Source organism: Podarcis pityusensis (assembly GCF_964106645.2).
Source record: "Podarcis pityusensis genome assembly, chromosome: 12".
Classification (NCBI taxonomy): Eukaryota; Metazoa; Chordata; class Lepidosauria; order Squamata; family Lacertidae; genus Podarcis; species Podarcis pityusensis.
Window position 1 is genome coordinate 25,730,622 of NC_138037.1, and position 20,121 is coordinate 25,750,742.

A 20,121-nucleotide genomic window follows, 5' to 3' on the forward strand; every position below is an offset into this window, starting at 1 on the left:
GTCACCATTATCACCTTAGCAGCTTCTACGGTTAATTTATCAGGAGCATTATTTCAAACACTGCACAACTTCAGCTACTGTATTTTCTAATCCCATAGTGAAGGGGCTCCTAGCCTACTTGGACACCTGGGCACATTGGGAATTCCCCCCAGAAAACTGTTGTGGGCACCACAAAACAGCCATTTCACCATAGAGAAACAGGTGGCACTCAAAACTTTCCACACCCCCAAAAAACCACCACAAACAGGCACCCCAAAACAAATCAAACAGAGAGAAAAAAGTAAGCAACACCCCTCAACCAAACAACCCACCCTAATTGGAAGTGGCTGGAAACCTTGGCATTAATGGGGAGGGGTTCCTCAAACCAGCATGGTGCCCATCGTCACCACGTTAGAGACCCCAAACATAGTGAAATCCCATGGTTCCTATTCTGCAGTGCTTTTCCTTGAAACCAAGACAGCATGGTTTCCAAAGGAAGAGGCCAGTTGAGTCAACGAACTATAAGATCAGCTAGACAATTGATCAGCTATAAAGATAAGTGGTTTCAGGACATGGTGCAAAGGTACACGAAACAAACACCTTGCTGAAGCAAAGCAAGCCTGGGTCTGGTCAATGCCTGGATGGGGAGGCATCTAGGAACTCTATATAAGCCACCACAAGTTGCATGTGGATATAAAGGATATATATAATATGTATACACTTATCATTAGAGGAACTGATTCATAAACAAGTAGGTGCTAAATAAGCAGTGGTGTGTGTGTAACTAAGTAATGCTGTTTTTAAAAATAAAATAAAATAAAGTAAGTTGGGTTAAATGCCTTCTTTAAAAAACACTTTGAGCCTCTGTGTTGTTCTGCATCATTTACTTGAGTTATTAGGGCCCTCTAATTCAGTCTTTGCATTTAAATAACTAAAATAAATTTTTAAGACACTGTATTCAAGATTGCAAAGCAAGAACCTTGGACAAGTCATTTTTCAATGTAATTAACAGAGTTAGATCATTTTTTTTAAAAAAAGTTACATTTTCTAAAGGACTACAGATGAGAAAGAGAAATTAGGGTAAGTAACAAAGACCAAAATATGAGAAAAGAATACTAAATACGCCCCTAGATGCCACCTTTTCATTAAATCAGTGCAAATTATACTTCTTGTTTTCTTCAAGGGCTTTATTAACAGAATGCACACTAGTTCCATCTTCTCATTAAATCAATACTAAAGATGCTGTTTCTTCCTTAAGAGCTTAATTAAGGGAATGACTGCTCCATCTCCCAATAAACTCTCTTATGAGTTTGATATGAATAGACTTCAATTGCAAGCTATTAGCATTTTGACTAGATATTCTCCTTGGAGAGAAGCTTCCAGGAAAACCAATATAATTCAAAAGACTCACTGTCCTAACAAAATAAGCAGTTAGCTATATTAAGAAACAGCTTTTCACACCCCAGTATGGTATAAAAGAGAACAGTTTGTGCACACTTTCAGACTGTAGATTGCAGGACTTTGGAACAGGGGCACTTCTCTTTTATTTCAAGATACTGTAAGTTGATTAAATACTTATATACAACCAAATAACAGGTTTTATTGACTACTGCAATGAACATGAGCTTAGTTTTGAAGGTGTTAGATATGTCATTCCCACGAAATAAATGGAGCATGCAGTCCAGTCTTCCATTTTAATCAGACATTTGTTTAATCAAGTTCAATTAGACTTCTAAGCAAATGTGCATCCTTAGACATGCCCTAAAAATGTACCTAATGAAGTGTAGTTGTTCAGGGCAATTGATGAGCACCTGCCTTAAGAGCTTAACTACGTGCTCTTAACTATAAGGGTGATACTGTTTTTTATTTTGTAAAGTAGCCCATAGGCCATAGGCCATTTCCCCTTTCAATATGTCAAGCCACTCTTGAAGGGAAGAAAGCAGGTCAGGGAGTTTGCCTAGTCAGCAGTAACAGGTGGCAAGGTTAGACCTAGGCCAGCCTGATGGTGCTAGATGGGACTGATGGAAATTTCAGTGCAAAAGACAGAGAGGGGACAAAGTCCTCGAAGGCTGACCTAGACAGGACCAAAGAACGAGCTGAAGCAAGAATTCTCTGTTTCTTTTTCTCGGATGCAGCTGGGAAGTCAGAGACCTGAGGAAGCTGTTCTGGCTTCTGTTTTTAGCGAATTATTTATTTTCTCCCAGTTTTATATCCAAAGTTGCCACGTTAAAAATGTTTTTAATAGAAAAAACAGAAGCACACATTTACTATATGAAAACTTCAAAAATGATTGCTCCCTAAGATAGCACTTACTTATAGGGAAATATTTTGCTGCATTAACAAAGCTGTCTGTCATGTCTCCGAAAACAATCATCATGAGAGGAAGGGAGGCTCCATGAAGGGCTGACATGACGGTGCCTAATATCATCAGCAACTTATCCAAACAGTCAGCGTAACGAAACTGAAAACAAAAAAAATCCACATGCAGTGTTTTAAGTAAAGTGCATTTACAAAGCACATAAAACAAACATTTGATTGTGTCAGTATTTCACAGATAACACAAAATCACAAGAGAAATCTACTGATTCCCCCCCCCCCCATTCCTTCTCACTGGCATTAAATCAAGTACAGAACTGTGGCACTGTTCTACCTTGATCACCTGAGATCCTCTGATGGGCCACTCCTAGTAATTCCCTATGCTCCTGAGGTAGCTCAAATACGAGTTTTCCTATTGGTTCTGAACAAGTACTTTGGCAAGAGGATGAACACAACTAAAAATGGCCCGATGTAGTATGGGAGCTTTGGCATTCTGCTTTGTGCAGAAGATGTGTGTTATGTAGTGTAGTTTCACCCTGGGCCAACAGGGGGATACTGTATATAGTTTTCACTCAGGTCTGTAGATAGTTTTCACTCAGGTCCGCGGCAGTTATTTTAGGCGGGAACTCTGGGCTGTTGTGGTTACAATGTTGACAGCCGGCTGCCTATAAATACAGGCCGGCTGAGCTGTTCGCAGTTAGTTCTATTCCAGCTTACCATAATAAAGAGCTACTTGAAGAAATCGCTGTGCCGGCTGCTATGTCAACCCACCACCTAACACTGGCGACGAGGATGGGATTGATGGACATCAGAGCACAGCCAGATGCGGCCAGCCTCTGAACTGAGCTGAATCACTGAGCTGAATCACAGAGCGAAATCACTGAGCGAAATCACTGGGCAGAACCAATTCAGAGCTGACTGTTCTGGCTAGAGCACTGTGTTCCATCCATCGCCCTTCACGCCGGCATCGGAATCATGGCTTCACTTGTGCCTCTACCGCCGTTTGCGCCAGCCTCTGAATCATGGGACTCCTACCTCGCTCGGTTCGACTGCTACCTCCAAGCCAACGAGCTGACAGAAGTATCACAGGAGCGGAAGCGGGGCCTATTCCTCAGCCTCTGTGGGCCTGAGGTGTTTGAGACGGCCCGAGCGTTGGTTGCGCCTGAAGCAGTCCAGGCAACACCATGGGACACGATCCAAGAGAAGCTCCGCAACCACTACGCACCAAAGCCGTCCAAGATTGCTGCCCGCCATGCGTTCTACCACCGGAACCAGGCAGAGGGGGAGTCAATCAACAACTACACCACCGCCCTGCGACAGGCTGCAATGCACTGTGAGTTCCGAGACTTAGACGATGCCCTGATGGATCGAATCGTCTGCGGGGTCCGGGACATCCATCTGCAACGGCGCCTCCTAGCCAAGCCAGACCTCACGCTACAGAAAGCCATTGAGGAGGCTGTGGCCTCAGAAGCTGCTGAACGCTCCGCCCAGGAGATCCGCAAGTCCAGCAGCCCGCGTCTTGCTAGGGAGCCAGTTCCGGTGCATCATGAAAAGGCCAGCAGTGAGGAGGCATCCTCCAGTGAAGACGATGACGTGCACCAGACAAAGCGGGAGCGCAGGAAGTTCCAACAGAAGTCCAAGGGCCAACCGGAATGTGCTGGCTGCGGAGGCAACCATTCCCGTGCCAAGTGTCGATTCAGAGACGCCATCTGTAGGAAGTGTTCCAGAAGGGGCCACCTAACAATGTGCTGTTAAGATGCTGGTGGGGTGGTTATGTTCACATCAGAAAATATCTAACCCATCTATGCTTTCGACAAATAGGAGAGATGGGCTGCTTGCTAAAACAGGGGCAGCTTCAGGCATTGGGATTCCTCTCTTCCTCTTTGCAACCATCCAACGAGCCCAATATTTTGTTGGGCAAAATGTTCCTGCATTGCAGAGGGTTGGACTAGATGATCCTCGTGGTCCTTTCCAACTCTATAATTCTGTGAGTCTAAAAGCAGGGGATTCCAGTGGTCAGCAGCACCCCCTCAGCTTCCCCTATTCAGACATTCAGATGGCATGCATCAGTCTGTATGCATAAATTAATGTGGATGCATTGCTGTTTACTGTATTGTTAATGAGCTAATTGTTGTTGCTTTTCTTGTGTTTTTATTATTAAAGAAAAGAATATGACCGCTGTTCAGGTTCCCTTCTCAGTCTCCTGTTCTCCAAGCTAAATCCCCAGTTTCGTCAAACTTTCTATATAGAATTAGCTTTCAACCCCGTGACCATCTTTGATGTCCTCCTCAGAACTCCTTCCAATGCATCCACACTGATCTCAAGGTGGAGAACTGAACGCAATACTGTAGTACCTTGGTTGTCAAACTTAATCAATTCTGGAAGTCCGTTCCAAAACCAAAGCATTCCAAAACCAAGGTGTGCTTTCCCAGAGAAAGTACTGTAATGCAAAACGGATTAATCCGTTCCAGACTTTTAAAAAACAACCCCTAAAACAACAATTTAACATGAATTTTACTATCTAACGAGACCATTGATCCATAAAATGAAAGCAATAATCAATGTACTGTACTGTAAAATAAATAAGACAGTATTGTAGATGATGAAAATTATCACCCACATAGTCACAAAAACAAATTAACCGAAAAAGCCTCAAAAACAAAAATGCAAAATAAACAGCAAAAATGCCAAACTTAATCCATTCTGGAAGTCCATTTGACTTCCGAAATGTTCGAAAACTAGCTTCTGATTGGTGCAGGCACCCTGGAAACAATAGCCGACAGTTGCACCAGACATTCGGCTTCCAAAAAACGTTCAGAAACTGGAACACTTCGGGTTTTCGGCGTTTGGGAACCAAGGCGTTTGAGAACGAAGGCGTTTGAGAACTAAGGTACCACTGTACTTGCAAAATAGGTCTGGCAAATAGTTGACTCAATAGTTTGTTGGTATTTGTGCTGCCTGATCTGACAAATGAACGTCGCATAAATTTAATAACTGCAATTGCCAAACTGCACTCTACTCGTAACATAGTTGTGGGATGTCATTTTGGGAGGCTGCAAAATCTTGAGCAGTTGATTTGCACCAGTTTAAGAAATCAGGCTCTGGCATCAGGAAATGGGATGGGATAAAAACGAAGGCTTCCAGTGAGAGTCGAACAAATGCACATTTCTATGCAAATGAAGATGTCGTTCTTTAGGGTTGATGTTTCCTAACATAAGTACCCTATGGATAGCAATCAGTCATACTTGTGTCCTTACTCACCTAATATACATTTAATATTTGACACAATAGCCTAGTGCAAATATTATGCAGCCATTCACTACCATATCCTTGCCTCTCCATGTAAACTATTTCTTTCTTCCGAGAGTGTTACATCATCAAGACTAACTATGCTGTGTACACATTCTTGTTTACTCTGCATATAGTGTGCTCCCACAGCCGCTTTCGGAAGCGGTGTACACATAAGGTTATTCACAACCAATATCACTCCTGTTGTTTCTAATAGAAATACTGCAATTTGATGTGTTTCCCCCCCAAATGAGCTTCAATCCTGATTGAGAAAAAGAACAGCCTTGCTGTGTTTTAAGCATGCAATGTGCACACAGCCTTAATTTAACCATGAAGGCTTACCCTAATTAGTGTTTAACAGACTCTGCAGATCCTGGTTAAAGCTAACCATAGTTAACACTGATCAAGATGTTACACTGCACCACATAATTAATGCTGATAAGAGAATAAGGGGTGAAATTTGCACGTGAGGAGAAAGAGGTGAGAGTCTACAGTTGATGTCTTATCTATTAAAAGATCACCAGTGCTACATCTGCAATGGGCCTGTAGAAGTGTACATCAATTGAAGTACAGTACAATATACACATGGAACAGAGCTTACCATTGTAAATGGGCTGACCTTCTTAGGCTTCTCTTTGCTTGGCTTTTCTTTACTGCTGAACAAATAATAAATAGCTTTGTGAGATTTCAGAGAAGAACCAAGTTTAACCGTTAACAATAAACAAAAACAAAATTTCCCCTTGAAGGCATAAAATAAAAGCAAATTGCATTTGTTCTTGTGTGATGCATTTTGCAGCTATTTCTAAAGCCCCTTTTAAAATGTGTGTGCATGTAACATCTCTTAAGTCAGTCTCATATCACCATCAAATTATGGTCAGACACCAGTAAGAGCAGACATTAAAATACAAAATCTAAAATCCCTTTCTGCTCCTCAGAATTGGCAGCTCTGTAATTTTGGGTTGACATAGGATTTCAAACTAGCACAGCAGGACCGGCAACATTATACTAGGGTTGTGTATTCTCAGAGGAATTTAAGGCTTTTCCGAATTGAAACAGGTATCCATCAAAGCATCTGAACTGAATCGGGCTGCTCTTGGAATTGCATCAGAGCTTCTGAGATTTCAGAGGGCTCAGAGGACCATGTCATTGGTTTATTTGCATGTCATTTCTGTACAACATTTCCCCCCAAATTGGCTCAGAACATATCAAATGAACATCAGTGGCAAGTCAAAAATTACACATAATTACAAGCATTCTACAAGGTATTCAACAAATATTCGCCCTAGTTAGTTTATACCAGACTTCCTCAACCTCGGCCCTTCACATGTTTTGAGACTACAATTCCCATCTTCCCTGACCACTGGTCCTGCTAGCTAGGGATCATAGGAGTTGTAGGCCGAAAACATCTGGAGGGCTGAGGTTGAGGAAGCCTGGTTTATAAATTTTAGATAGCAGCCATATATCTCACTAGCACACACACCCCGTCCCCAACAATCTCATCTCTCAGTTTAGTTCTCATCTCTCATTTTTCCTCTTCTCATCTGTCTTTTTCTTTTAGGCTGAACTTTACATATTTATATTATCGTATGTGTTTACAGCATCTGTTTTGCTATTTCAAACAAATCACGGTTTCCCATTACAGCTGTACGCAGAGGACAGCATGGTTTGTCCAAACCACAATGATTTAAACCAGGATTTGAAACCACAGTTTTGATCCTGGATTGCTATATTCTGATGTAACCTATTCAGACATAACAGGACCCCGAAATGTATTCCAAAGAGCAAAAGGAAGCTTTAAACATCTTCTCCTAGGGCACAAAGGGGAAGGGAGAGCATGTGAGCCTCACTTGCTTGTCATAATTCTGAACCAAAGTTGTTTAGAATTATGAGCACATCCATGGCATATGCTTCAAGCAGTCTTATACCGCTTTAGCAGGCATGACTTCACCCAAAGTACCCAGTAATTTGTTAAGGGTACTGAGAGTTGTTAAGAGACCCCTTTAAGAGCTACAGCTCCCATGGCTCTTTGAGGGATGCCAAGACTGGTAAAGAGGTGAAGATGAAACCTATCCATTCTTAAGGAAATCAGCCCTGAGTGCTCACTGGAAGGACAGATCCTGAAGCTGAGACTCCAATACTTTGGCCACCTCATGAAAAGAGAAGACTCCCTGGAAAAGACCCTGATGTTGGGAAAGATGGAGGGCACAAGGAGAAGGGGACGACAGAGGACAAGATGGTTGGATAGTGTTCTCGAAGCTACCAGCATGAGTTTGACCAAACTGCGGGAGGCAGTGGAAGACAGGAGTGCCTGGCGTGCTCTGGTCCCTGGGGTCACGAAGAGTCAGACACGACTAAACAACTAAAGAACAACAATAAATGTATAGTGTGGATGTGACTATTTATGAACTGATCCAAACACATCTAATCAGTTTCCCCTCCATTTGATATATAGAGATAGAAAAGAAAATGTGTATGAGAGGAGGGATCAGGGAGGCCTCCTTTCTAGCATACTGAGGTGTTGATGGTCCGGCCCTACTGGAATCAACGAAGCAGGGAGACCATGCTGAGGATGCCAGGTCACTCAGCCTTGCAGAGGATAAGGTGGGGCTCGAGGGGCTTTGGGTGTGGATTCCAGCCATGGAGAAAGGGAAATGAAGGGGAATATGTGAGTGAGTGGAACTGAGGAGGAATAAGCAGAGGCCCTGGAAGTAAACAGGGTGGGGAAACAAGGGAAATTAACAGCAGCTGAGAGCAAGACGCTGGCTGTGATAGGAATAAGGGGAAACAGCATCACCTGTGGTAAACTCAGAGGTTACAGCTGAAAAAAAAGGAAATGGCAAATAACACCAGAGAAAGAGGAAACAGGGAAGAGAGGAAGGAGGGGCCCCAAGTCTGGGGCATCCTACCTCACCCATGGGCTAAGTAGCAAAAGCATAACGAAGCCACCCTAAGAGGGTGTCTGGAAATGAGAAGAGCCCTAAACATTAGAGGGCACTGGGGCTCTTAAGGCATTTGGGACCCACAAGAAAGTGAGATAGGAATCTTCACAGCACAATCCTTACTCGCCTGCAGGCTTGGCAATTTGTCCTTGATTTCACCTCCCACACAAAACTAGAAATAATAATAATAATAATAATAATAATAATAATAATAATAATAAATTTTATTTATATCCCGCCCTCCCCAGCCGAAGCCGGGCTCAGGGCGGCTAACAACAATAAAACAGTACAAAAGTACAGCATAAACAACACTCTAAAATCATTCATTATAAAATTAATTAATTCAAGCCACTGGCAACCATTGGGCCAGAGCTCCGTGAAGATTGCCGAGGGAGGGAGTCAGGCTGTGCCCTGGCCAAAGGCCTGGTGGAACAGCTCTGTCTTGCAGGCCCTGTGGAAAGATGTCAAGTCCTGCAGGGCCCTAGTCTCTTGTGACAGAACGTTCCACCAGATCGGAGCCACAGCTGAAAAAGCCCTGGCTCTAGTTGAGGCCAGCCTAACTTCTCTGTGGCCTGGGACCTTCAAGATGTTTTTATTTGAAGACCGTAATTTTCTCTGTGGGGCATACCAGGAGAGGCGGTCCCGTAGGTACGAGGGTCCTAGGCTGTATAGGGCTTTAAAGGTTAAAACCAGCACCTTAAACCTGATCCTGTACTCCACCGGGAGCCAGTGCAGCTGGTATAGCACCGGGTGAATGTGATCTCGCAGCGAAGACCTCGTAAGGAGTCTCGCTGCAGCATTCTGCACCCGCTGGAGTCTCTGGGTCAGTCTCAAGGGCAGCCCCACGTAGAGCGAGTTACAATAATCCAGTCTGGAGGTGACCGTTGCGTGGATCACAGTGGCTAGGTCAGGGCGAGAGAGGTAAGGAGCCAACTGCTTAGCTTGGTGGAGATGGAAAAATGTCGCCTTTGTTGTAGCTGCAATCTGCGCCTCCATGGAAAGGGAGGTGTCGAAGATTACACCCAAACTCTTAACGGACGGTGCTGGCACTAATTGCGCCCCCGCAAGAGATGGGAGTTGCACCCCCAATCCCATATCGCCCCGTCCCAGCCACAGGACCTCTGTCTTCGAAGGATTTAGCTTCAACCGGCTCCCACGTAACCACCCAGCCACAGCTTCCAAACATCTGGTCAGTGTGTCTGGGGCCGAGTCAGGATGGCCATCCATCAACAGATAGAGTTGGGTGTCATTGGCATACATGAAGCTTCCTAAAAGGTTAACGTGAGCCGCTTTGCATTGCAACAAACACCTACATTATTTTTTTACTGTTAGAACACAATAGAGCAACATAATTGATGTGTGATATCCTGTCTCCCGGCAGGCTTGTGTTTCTAAGAGCTAGACAGTATCACTAGACAGTAATGCAGCAGGTGAAGCTTTCTCCTAGCAGTTAGCGGCAATGATGGGATAAGGTACAACTGCCAAACTTCTGCCTATAAGCACCGATTATTATCTGTAAGGAAGGGGGATTAGTAAAATCTGAGTAAATTCATACATGGCTGGCAAAGTGCCAAATGTGGTTTCAAGCTTTCTGAATTCATCAAGATCCAAAATCGTAAATATATTTGTAATGCCCCAAGGCCTTGTCAAAAAGTAGTCAAAAAAGAACATACCAATGATTAAATATATAATGTCAGAACTGTTTCTAGGTTGTTGTATTTTTGAACAATGTTTATTTTTACATATATATATAAAACCTTATACTTTTTACTTGAGATGGACAAATTAGTCAGTTCTGGTTCTCTGTTTCTCATTTATCCAATCTTAAATTCAGTTGTCCACATTTCCATAGCAATTTATGATTTTTGCCTTTTTAAAAAAATGAAAATTTGTCAGCATCTTAGGATGTATTTCCCCTAATGCACACATTTTTTGTTGGAAGTTTTTCCTAATGTAATACATTAGTGTATGTTATTTTCACCTATCTATGCCTTTAAAAGATTCTTCTACGGATTAGATTAGAAGGATGGAGAATTAGATTGTGAAATTCAGAGAAGTGTGAATTTCAAAAGATGCTTCACATACTGTTTTGGAAAATGCAGTTTGTTACGTTTGCCTTTAAATATGAACAGGATTTAATTTCTACCCTATCCTTAATTTTGACGAACAAACTATGTAATAACAGACAGAGAGTAAAACTACCAAGATGACAATATATTTTTCTACCATGTCTGCAGATCACAAATTAATGTAGAGATACACCAAAAGAGATACAGTATTAGATATTGCTGGTTTCCCTAAAATCCAAGAGTCAGCCGGCAAATAACTTGAACAGACTAGTTGCATTTGAAAGGCTGTGTATAACTAGGTGATGTTTTGCTCCATGAACAGGAAGCATTATGAAGCAAGTAAGACAAACTCATGGACTGTAAATGCAGGAAAATACCCACCTTTTCCTTTCATGTTGAGAAGCATTATTTCTTTCAGCCATCTCTTCAAGCTTTCCGTTCATGTTTGCCTTTGCTTGGCTCTCTGATGCCATTTCTGCCAGATGAGCAAATGGAATCTTTCAGGAAATTAAATAACAAACCACTTTAGGTCTTAAAGAAACATGCAGCTAATGGAACTACAAAATGCACGCAAGCAAATGCCGCTTTTAAACCAAATGGCCTTCTCCAAAAATAGCATTCAGAACAACCGGCCAGTAATTATTTTGTATTAAATAAAATGCTACATTGGAGAACCTTCAGATGGGGTAACATGAAATTCACCAGAGTAGTTTTTTAAAAAAAAAAAACCCTGTTGTGTTGTTTCATTTAAATTTGGGCATACATTAATATGGATTTTGGATCCTTGATTGAAATAGTTTTGTGGAATTAATTACAGAGTGAAAAAAGGACCAAAGTACAGTATTCTATTTAATAGTTTGGCACTCTCACTCTCACTTTCACACACTCAGTCTCTGCTTTTTTAAAACACAGCATTTAAGTGTACATGATACACAAAACCAGTGCTTTTTTAAAATAAAAAAATCTTTAGGAGTACTCTAATTTTGACTCAAGAAAATAACCATTTTATAGTTCAAATTGGGAAAAATAAATACAGTAAATGGACAAAAGTACAAAGATTCACAAAATGTTTAGGGGTATGCGTACCCCTGCATCCACCCAGAAAAAAAGAACTGCTCAAAACTCAGAAAAAAGTAGAAAAATGCAGACTTACCAAAAGTTGGGGTTCTTCTTTCTTGTCTTTAATTCTTGAAATGTTGAGAAGCTATGAGTTGCAGTGAAACGGCCGGTGATGGGAGGTGGGTGATATGGCAAGTTACTGTTCTGTTACATAAAGCAGTGAGTGACAAGGCAAATGCTTGTTATAACAGATATTTGCAGGCAGTTCCTGCTCCCCTTGGACCTTGCCTACTCCCTGGGAGACTCCACCTCCTTCCAGACTTAATGTTTAACACAGTCAGAGCTGTCACTTAGGAACCTCTCTCTCTCATAAATCCACCTGAATAAAGAGCCCTTCCTGTTTTCATGATGCTTTATAAGGTCAGAATCTGCTTCCCAAAATATCAGTATCAACTACTATTTTCTTCTTTCTCATTTTTGGTAGTTTTAAAAGTACTCTCTAGTATTACAGAGCACAAACAGGTAAACTATTGGAGATAAAAAGACAGGAAATCTCAAAATGGGAGAGATGGAAATAATGTTTTAGGGAAGGGATTGAAGATTCCAGAAAGGGAGTAGTCAAAATATTGTGTAATAATAATAATATATACATACGATATACGATATTTTATATATATATATATATATATATCCTATTTGCTAATTTAAATGACAATCCATCCCTAAGCATGTTAAAAGGTAAAGGTAAAAGGACCCCTGACCATTAAGTCCAGTCAGGACGACTCTGGGGTTGCGGTACTCATCTCACTCTATAGGCCGAGGGAGCTGGCGTTTATCCGCAGACAGCTTCCGGGTCATGTGGCCAGCATGACTAAGCTGCTTCTGGCGAACCAGAGCAGCGCACAGAAACGCCTTTTACCTTCCTGCTGGAGTTGTATTTATTTATCTACTTGCACTTTTGACGTGCTTTCAAACTGCTAGGTTGGCAGGAGCTCACCCCGTTGCGGAGATTCGAACCGCTGACCTTCTGATCGGCAAGCCATAGCATGTTTACTTAAAACTATATTTCCTAGCACTAGCTGGACCTCAAGGGAGTTGGAATCCAAAACATCTGGAGAACATCAGCTGGGCAAAATCTGCCACAGTAAGTTTGTTTCACAGGAGGCAGCAAACTTTTTCAGCAGGGGACCGGTCCACTGTTACTCAGGCCTTGTGGGGGACCGGACCCACCCTCTCCCGAAAGGGGTAAGAGTGCGCCTGCCCACAGCAAGAGTGCCCAATGCACGCGCACACACCCCGCCGCCACTCATGGCATCTCCTGCTCTGCTCTGTCTCCAATGTCGGCGACGAGAAAGCCGAACTTTTTGACGTGGCGCTCGTTGTCGGATAATGGGAGTCGTAGTCTCAAAACATCTGGAGGGCCGGGTTTGGCCACCACAGGTTTAGGACATTGATCTTTGGGTGGGACTTACTTTAGAGTCAATAATATGCCCACAGAATTGTGATGTAAGTCTTCCAAAGTGTTTCTTCATATTGTCTGTAAACATGTCTAATGGTATACAGTCATACCTCAGGTTGAATGTGCTTCAGGTTGAGCACTTTTGGGTTGCGCTCTGCAGCAACCCGGAAGTAACAGAGTGTGTTACTTCCGGGTTTCGCTGCTCGCGCATGTGCAGACGTTCAAAATGACGTCACGCGCATGTGCGGAAGTGGCAAAACGTGACCCACGCACACACAGACATGCCTTCGCGTCTTACGTTCTATTCAGGATACGAATGGGGCTCCAGAACGGATCCCGTTCACATCCCGAGGTACCACTGTATGCTATTTTTAAAAAAAGGTAAAGGACCATTGCTGTCAACTGTTATGTACTGAAGTTCTCACCCTGGGGCAGCAGGGGGATACTGTAGATAGTTCAGGTCCACATATGCAAATAAGGGATCGAAAGTGACGTTCAGTGATTGGATCGTTACAGAAAAAGGTTACTGTTGCGTTCTAGTGGAGCTCTATATAAGCAGGCTGGCTGAACCCTTCAGTTCAGTTCTGTTCTGGCCTGTGAATAAACAAGAGCTGTTTGAAGAATCGCTGTGTCGTCTGATATGTTCACCCACAACTTAACACTGGCGATGAAGGTGGGATGGATGGATAACAGAGCACAGCATACAAAAATGAGTTATATTAAGGGAAATTGCTTACAGAAATCTGTGCATTACTCAAAACGGCATACAAAAATGGATCTGTTGGGAGAAATTTGCACTAAAATACAAATGAATTTTCCTGAGGCTTTAAAAAATAATAATAAATTGCTGCCAAAATTTGTAGAATGGAATTTAAGATTGGAAAAATGAGAAAGAGAAAGAACCTAAATGGACAAATCCATCCATCCCTTCTCACCTATAACACCACTTCCAGCTGGGGGACTGTCTCCTTTTCTTCACCTTCTGGAAAAAACTTTAGCTAGTAGTTTCTGTGGTACTCAATCACCTGTGCTCCTCAGTCATACAAACGGATACTTAATAGAGCTATTGGCTTAACAAAGGGACTGGTTTGATCGCTTTTGCAGCCTCCTTTGTTACAGCCCCTTACTTTATAGATTTGAACCACAAGTTTGGAGGGGACCCCAGGATGACATTCGGACTTATCACCACCACCCCAGCAATTCTATAGCAATACTTTTCAGAGAAACAATCCAGAAATGCCATTACTGTATTTTAAGGAATGAATGCATTTGTTCTTCTACAGACCTCATGTCAGACTAATTATATTTATTATTATATTATTATGCTAGTCTTTATACAAAGATGACAGATCATGGGCATAGCTGAGGGGCGGGGGGGGGGCAGCTGCCCCCCCATCAATAAAAATCAATAAAGGGAAGTTTTTAATGACTGATGTTTTAATGTATTTTTAATTGTTTGTTGGAAGCCATCCAGAGTGGCTGGGGAAACCCAGCCAGATGGGCGGGGTATAAATACATTATTATTATTATTATTATTATTATTATTATTATTAAAATACATAGCTAACGTAGGTTCTGCCCCCCTAACAAGAGTCTTACCCCCCTAACAAAAGGCCTACCCCCCCCAAAAAAAATCCTGGCTACACCCATATGACAAATAGTACCATGTTTTTTTAATTTTTATTTTAACTAAGTAAGTAGTTCTGTCAGTACAAGGACTTTTTCCTCCTCCTCCTGCGATCTCCCCCATCTGTTCTAGGGGTTCCCTCAACAGTCTGGAGCATATGTCGCGAGGGTGCAGGGTGTGTGTGTGTGTAGTGTAGGGAGGAAATCCTGTTGCACTAGTGATAATCCTTGAGTTGATGGGAGAAGATAGTAGAATAGCACTATATATTCTGGCCATACTGTCCTAAACATGTCTACTCAGAAGCCAGACCAACAGAGTTCAATGAGTCCATTAGTCTTAGTCAAATATAAGTAAGCCTTCCTTTTTAAACCCACTTGCTATGGAATAAGATCCATTGAACATAGTGAGGCTTATTTCTATGTAAACATGCATAGGATTGCCTTGTTAAGTGTTCCAGAATGCATTCAAACACTTGTGAATGTACATAACAATTATCTTGATGGATCAGACGAAAATCTATCTAGTTCAGCATACTGTCTTTGGCACCTGTAAGAAGGAAGTGCCCATGAAGGGCACATGAAGGCAATGACTGTGCCCTGGTGTTGGCACTCTGATTTGCTGAGGTATACTACCCCTGTACATGTAGGTTACATTGACCTACCATGATTGATAGACATTAATAAATCTATCCTCCATGAATTTGTCCAACCCTGTTCAAAGCCTTATAAGGTAGCTTCATATTTGGTGGATGTGGAAAGACACCCAACACCCACGTCCTCACAACTAGGTAAAAATTAACAAATATATATTATGCAACTTTTGATTACACAGAACTTTTTTTATGACCCAATCTAATTTATATCTGCAATTATATGAGCCATAGAAATCGTCTCAACCTGCCAGGTGTTTATGCGGCCAGATAATACTTGAACAATTAAAACATGCCAAGAAAAGGATGGCAAACAAAAAAAAAAGTTAGCCTTTTCTTTGGGACTAGACAGCTCTAGTCCCTAAAACAGCTCTTTGGGTTGTGGCTTCCATGTTGCTGGAAGTCAACACGATGCTACAATCCAAAGAGCTACTTCAGACACACATGCCATTTTGTTTTATTTATATGCCCCTTTTGGTGTGGTACATGCCATGGGACAAGAGGCTTTGGTTACTGACGTGGTATAGGTAAAGGTAAAGGGACCCCTGACCGTTAGGTCCAGTTGCGGACGACTCTGGGGTTGTGGGGCTCATCTCACCTTACTGGCCGAGGGAGCCGGCATGCAGCTCATGTGGTCAGGTGGCCAGCATGACTAAGCCACTTCTGGTGAACCAGAGCAGCACATGGAAATGCCGTTTACCATCCCGCCAGAGTGGTACCTATTTATCTACTTGCACTTTGACGTGCTTTCGAACTGCTAGGTTGGCAGGAGCTGGGACCGAGCAAGGGGAGCTCACCCCATTGCGGGGATTCAAACCGCTGACCTTCTGATCAGCAAGTCCTAGGCTCTGTGGTTTAACCCACAGCGCCACCCGCGTCCCATTGACGTGGTATAGAACTGTCTGCCAGATTTCATTTGAAAAAAGTGGGGTGGGTAGGCGGGTGGATGGATGGATGGAAGGAAGAGAAAAGGAACTGGAGACACCATTCTATCACATTTTCCTAAAGCAGCAATCCTATTCTCACCTGTCTGGGAGTAAGTTGCACTGAACTCAGTACAGCTTACTTCTGAGTTATGTATAGGATAGCATTGTAAAGGCATTTCAGCAACATTGGGGCCACCTCTGAGCACATACAGCTATACTCCTGATTAATGGCAATAACCTGACGGTATTCTATCAGATGACAGACATTAGGCAGCTGCTACTACTACTACTACTACTACTACTACTACTAATTTATTATTTATACCCCACCCACCCAGCTGGGTTTCCCCAGCCACTCTGACTGATGTCAGGCTGGCACTGTATGCCTTTTTGGGTGCCTGCTAAAACTACTTTTGTTTAGGCAAGCCAATCCATACATGTAGCATGTTGACACGTGTTTTAATCTGGTTTTACCTTAATGCTGGTTTTAATTTAATTTGTTTTAAATAGTTGTGTTTTACTGATAACTTCATTATTATTTTCTTTTTGTAAACTGCTTTGAGGTTTGTTTTTACAATCAAGCAGGATATAAAGTTTGTAAAATAAAATAAAGAAATTAGCAAAACAGGTTATTTTTGACTCAAGCAGGAAGCCGTTGTGGCTACATCGGCCAACCTGCACACGCTTTCTTCTATTCGGAAGGGCCACTAAATGTTTGACAGCAACATATGCTTTTTTGTGGAGGAGGTCTGCTAATAATTTGTGGACTGAAAACACACATTTATGAGAAATGAGAAATATGCACATTAGAACCCTGGAAATATGAACAAGTTCAGCTACCACCACATTTTTTTATAGGCTTGTCATTCCCCAAAGTTTTCTCAGCTACTTTAATACCTTTTACATATTTGCTAGCCAAGGGAAACAGAAACAGAAATTCATATCTACAGCTTATCACCTTACTTTGTGCAAGGGAAAAATAAAGTTTATAAAACAACCACTTCATTAGAAAGCTTTATCTGTAGGCACGGCACTTTCCAGAGCCATTTCCCCCCCCTTGGAAGGTTAACTTGTAGGTGCAATCTCCATCCATGCTTCTATAACATCACCAGTTTGGTGTTTGTCAAAAAATATGTGTAGTGATTGGATTGATGTTCTTCTCTCTGTTGAACGCCCCCCCCCCCACATCAATAACAACAAAGAAAAACCTGGATGTTTATTGATGTCTCCCAAAGAACCACAGGAAGCCAATTACAGTGGTACCTTGGGTTAAGTACTTAATTCGTTCCGGAGGTCCGTACTTAACCTGAAACTGTTCTTAACCTGAAGCACCACTTTAGCTAATGGGGCCTCCTGCTGCTGCCGCGCCGCCGGAGCACGATTTCTGTTCTCATCCTGAAGCAAAGTTCTTAACCTGAGGTACTATTTCTGGGTTAGCGGAGTCTGTAACTTGAAGCGTATGTAACTTGAGGTACCACTGTATACTGAGTCGGACAACCATTATCTCAGCACTGACTGGCAGCAGCTCTCCATGGTTTTAGACACAGGTCTTATGCAGTCCTGGAGATGCCTGGAGATGCCTAGAACTGAGCATGTGCTGTGCCATTGAGCTATAAAAAAAAAAAAAAAGAGTCCTGCCTGGTGGCTTTGTCTGTAAGGCAATTTTCAGATTAGACAGACGGTCAGGAACTTTGCCTTCGCGTGGGAATGTGCTCGCTACCTACAAGATGGCTGGCCGTTGTTTTGCTCCCTGTGGCAACAAGCTGCTTTTAAGCGGTGATTTGACCCAGAAATAGAGGGGTTTTCTTGTGCCAAGGCAAGCCTCCAAAACAAGAGATTTTTCAGCAGCACAGAGCAAATCCTCATATTCCTGTGGTGAGCTGCTAATCCCAAACAAGGTTCCTACATGTAGGCAGTTCCCCTTGCCTTTTATTAGGGGCTAAGAACTTGGAGAAGGAGTAACCATCTCAGAATAAATGTTCATCAACAGGTTCCAAGCTCTTGCTGTGCAGGTTCATTTCCCTGTGCACATTCACTGGGGTTATTACTGGACGCATGGCATATTGTCATTAGATGTATCACATGCTATGACCAACAGGTGTGATGTCATGTATCCCTCATTACTTGTGTTATCAAGGCTGTGGACAATTGTTAAGGAGGAAATGTGCCTGGTAGGTTTGTGTGTGTTAGGCAGGGCTTAGTTACTCTCCATACAACCAAATGCTGTTTGTTTCTTGCATTGGGAAGCCTGCTTCTGCTTATTTGTTTTAAATTGTAAGATTAAGAAGCTCTTTGAAAACCGCATGCGGAGGACTTGCAGGTTATTTTCTAAATCATATGTTACATTTGTTGGCTAATGGGTCTCTCATGGGTTGAAATCCATCTTGGCAGATTTAAAAAAGGAAATAGGGGAAGCAATTAGCCTGAGCTGCCCTTTGAGAAGGATCCTGGTGGGTTTTTTTTTAATACATTGGTTATTTTTGTTGTGTTTTTAAAAATAAGTATTTTAACTTGTTAGCTACCTTGGGAGGATTTGTTTCCTGGAAGGCAGAATGATGGGTGATGATGTCATCATCACCATTGAGGTTGAGTGGACACATTTGTTCATTTTAAGATTTAGACATCACTAGACTCTAGGTCTTATTTAACATACACCTTCTTGTCAATTTAATACTAGTTCCTCAATCCACCAATCACATTCCTGAGTTTCTGGGCAATGTTGCATTCTCCTTATATGTAAAAACACTAACCTAGCACACGGCACAGCAATTTATCTGAGCAATCTGTAATCTAAACAGAGGAGGCAACTAGGTTTCACTCTCCTAGAATTGGAATGACAAAGAATTAACTTTCTGTATGTCTCCATCAGTATAAATTTATGGGAAGGGAAGAAGCAAAAATAAGGTTTTACGTTTAACAAGTTTTATATACTGCTTTATTGGGGGGGGGGGACTCTCTTAAGTGGCTTACATAAAAAGTATAAAATTGACTATTATTATTATTATTATTATTATTATTATGGCTTCTGGTGCTCAGGGCTATTTGCCCCAATGACTCTGCTCCCAGATATGTTGGAGTTTGCTATGGTTATGCAAAAAAGAAAAAGCACTTGGCACATGCTCAGATGATTAAACAGCACAATCCAAGAAAAAGCCCTGAAATTAAAAAACAACAAAGAAACACCAGTTTCTGTAGCTGAGTTGTGGCTCCAATTAAACTGCGCTCTAGCTATCCCCAGGAATATGCTTATTAATGCCCAGATTTGGAAGTCAGATGAAATTGGGCTAGGATTTCACATTGTACTGTGACAAGGAAAAAAGCCTGCGAAAATGTTATCATGGATACCAGAGCAAGAAATTGATTTTTCTCTTTCTACGTAAAGTCTGCAAGGTAGAAACCATTACCATCAAGAGAAAGCCAAAATGACAAAAATCTTCATGGTTTTCTTTTCTGGCTAATCAATGTATGTCTGACTGTTAAGTACAGTACCTTCTTACTGCTTGGCTAGCATTGTTTGTGTTAGGGCTATTTTGCTTAAAAACGGATGTCAGTGAACTCGATTCACCGAGTAAGAAATATTATGGCACTAAATCTATATAGTGTACAACATCAGCCTTTGAACCGAGGAGGTAATAAATACCTCATTCGCTTGCTTTGTTCCCTTATATAATGTGCTCTTGTAAATGAAAAATAAAACATTTATGAAACCTTGTAGCTGTAAAATATTAAACAACTTGTGTCCAATGTACGTAAGTGTGATCACACTGAGATCTCTAGGAATAAACTACAGCTTACCATCTGCATGATATA

The 20,121-nt window shown here is 42.0% G+C and overlaps 1 protein-coding gene across 1 annotated transcript in view; it reads right to left on the reverse strand.

Moving 5' to 3' along the window:
* The window catches only part of LOC308459251 (ATP-dependent translocase ABCB1-like), a 56,064-nt gene extending 44,072 nt beyond the window's left edge, over window positions 1-11,992 (reverse strand). Inside the window, 4 exon segments of the mRNA XM_080974385.1 lie at window positions 2,293-2,440; window positions 6,185-6,239; window positions 10,973-11,066; window positions 11,741-11,992. Of these exon segments, the coding sequence (XP_080830511.1) occupies window positions 2,293-2,440; window positions 6,185-6,239; window positions 10,973-11,064 (295 nt within the window). The 5' untranslated portion in view covers window positions 11,065-11,066; window positions 11,741-11,992.
* Window positions 11,993-20,121: the final 8,129 nt, after the last annotated feature.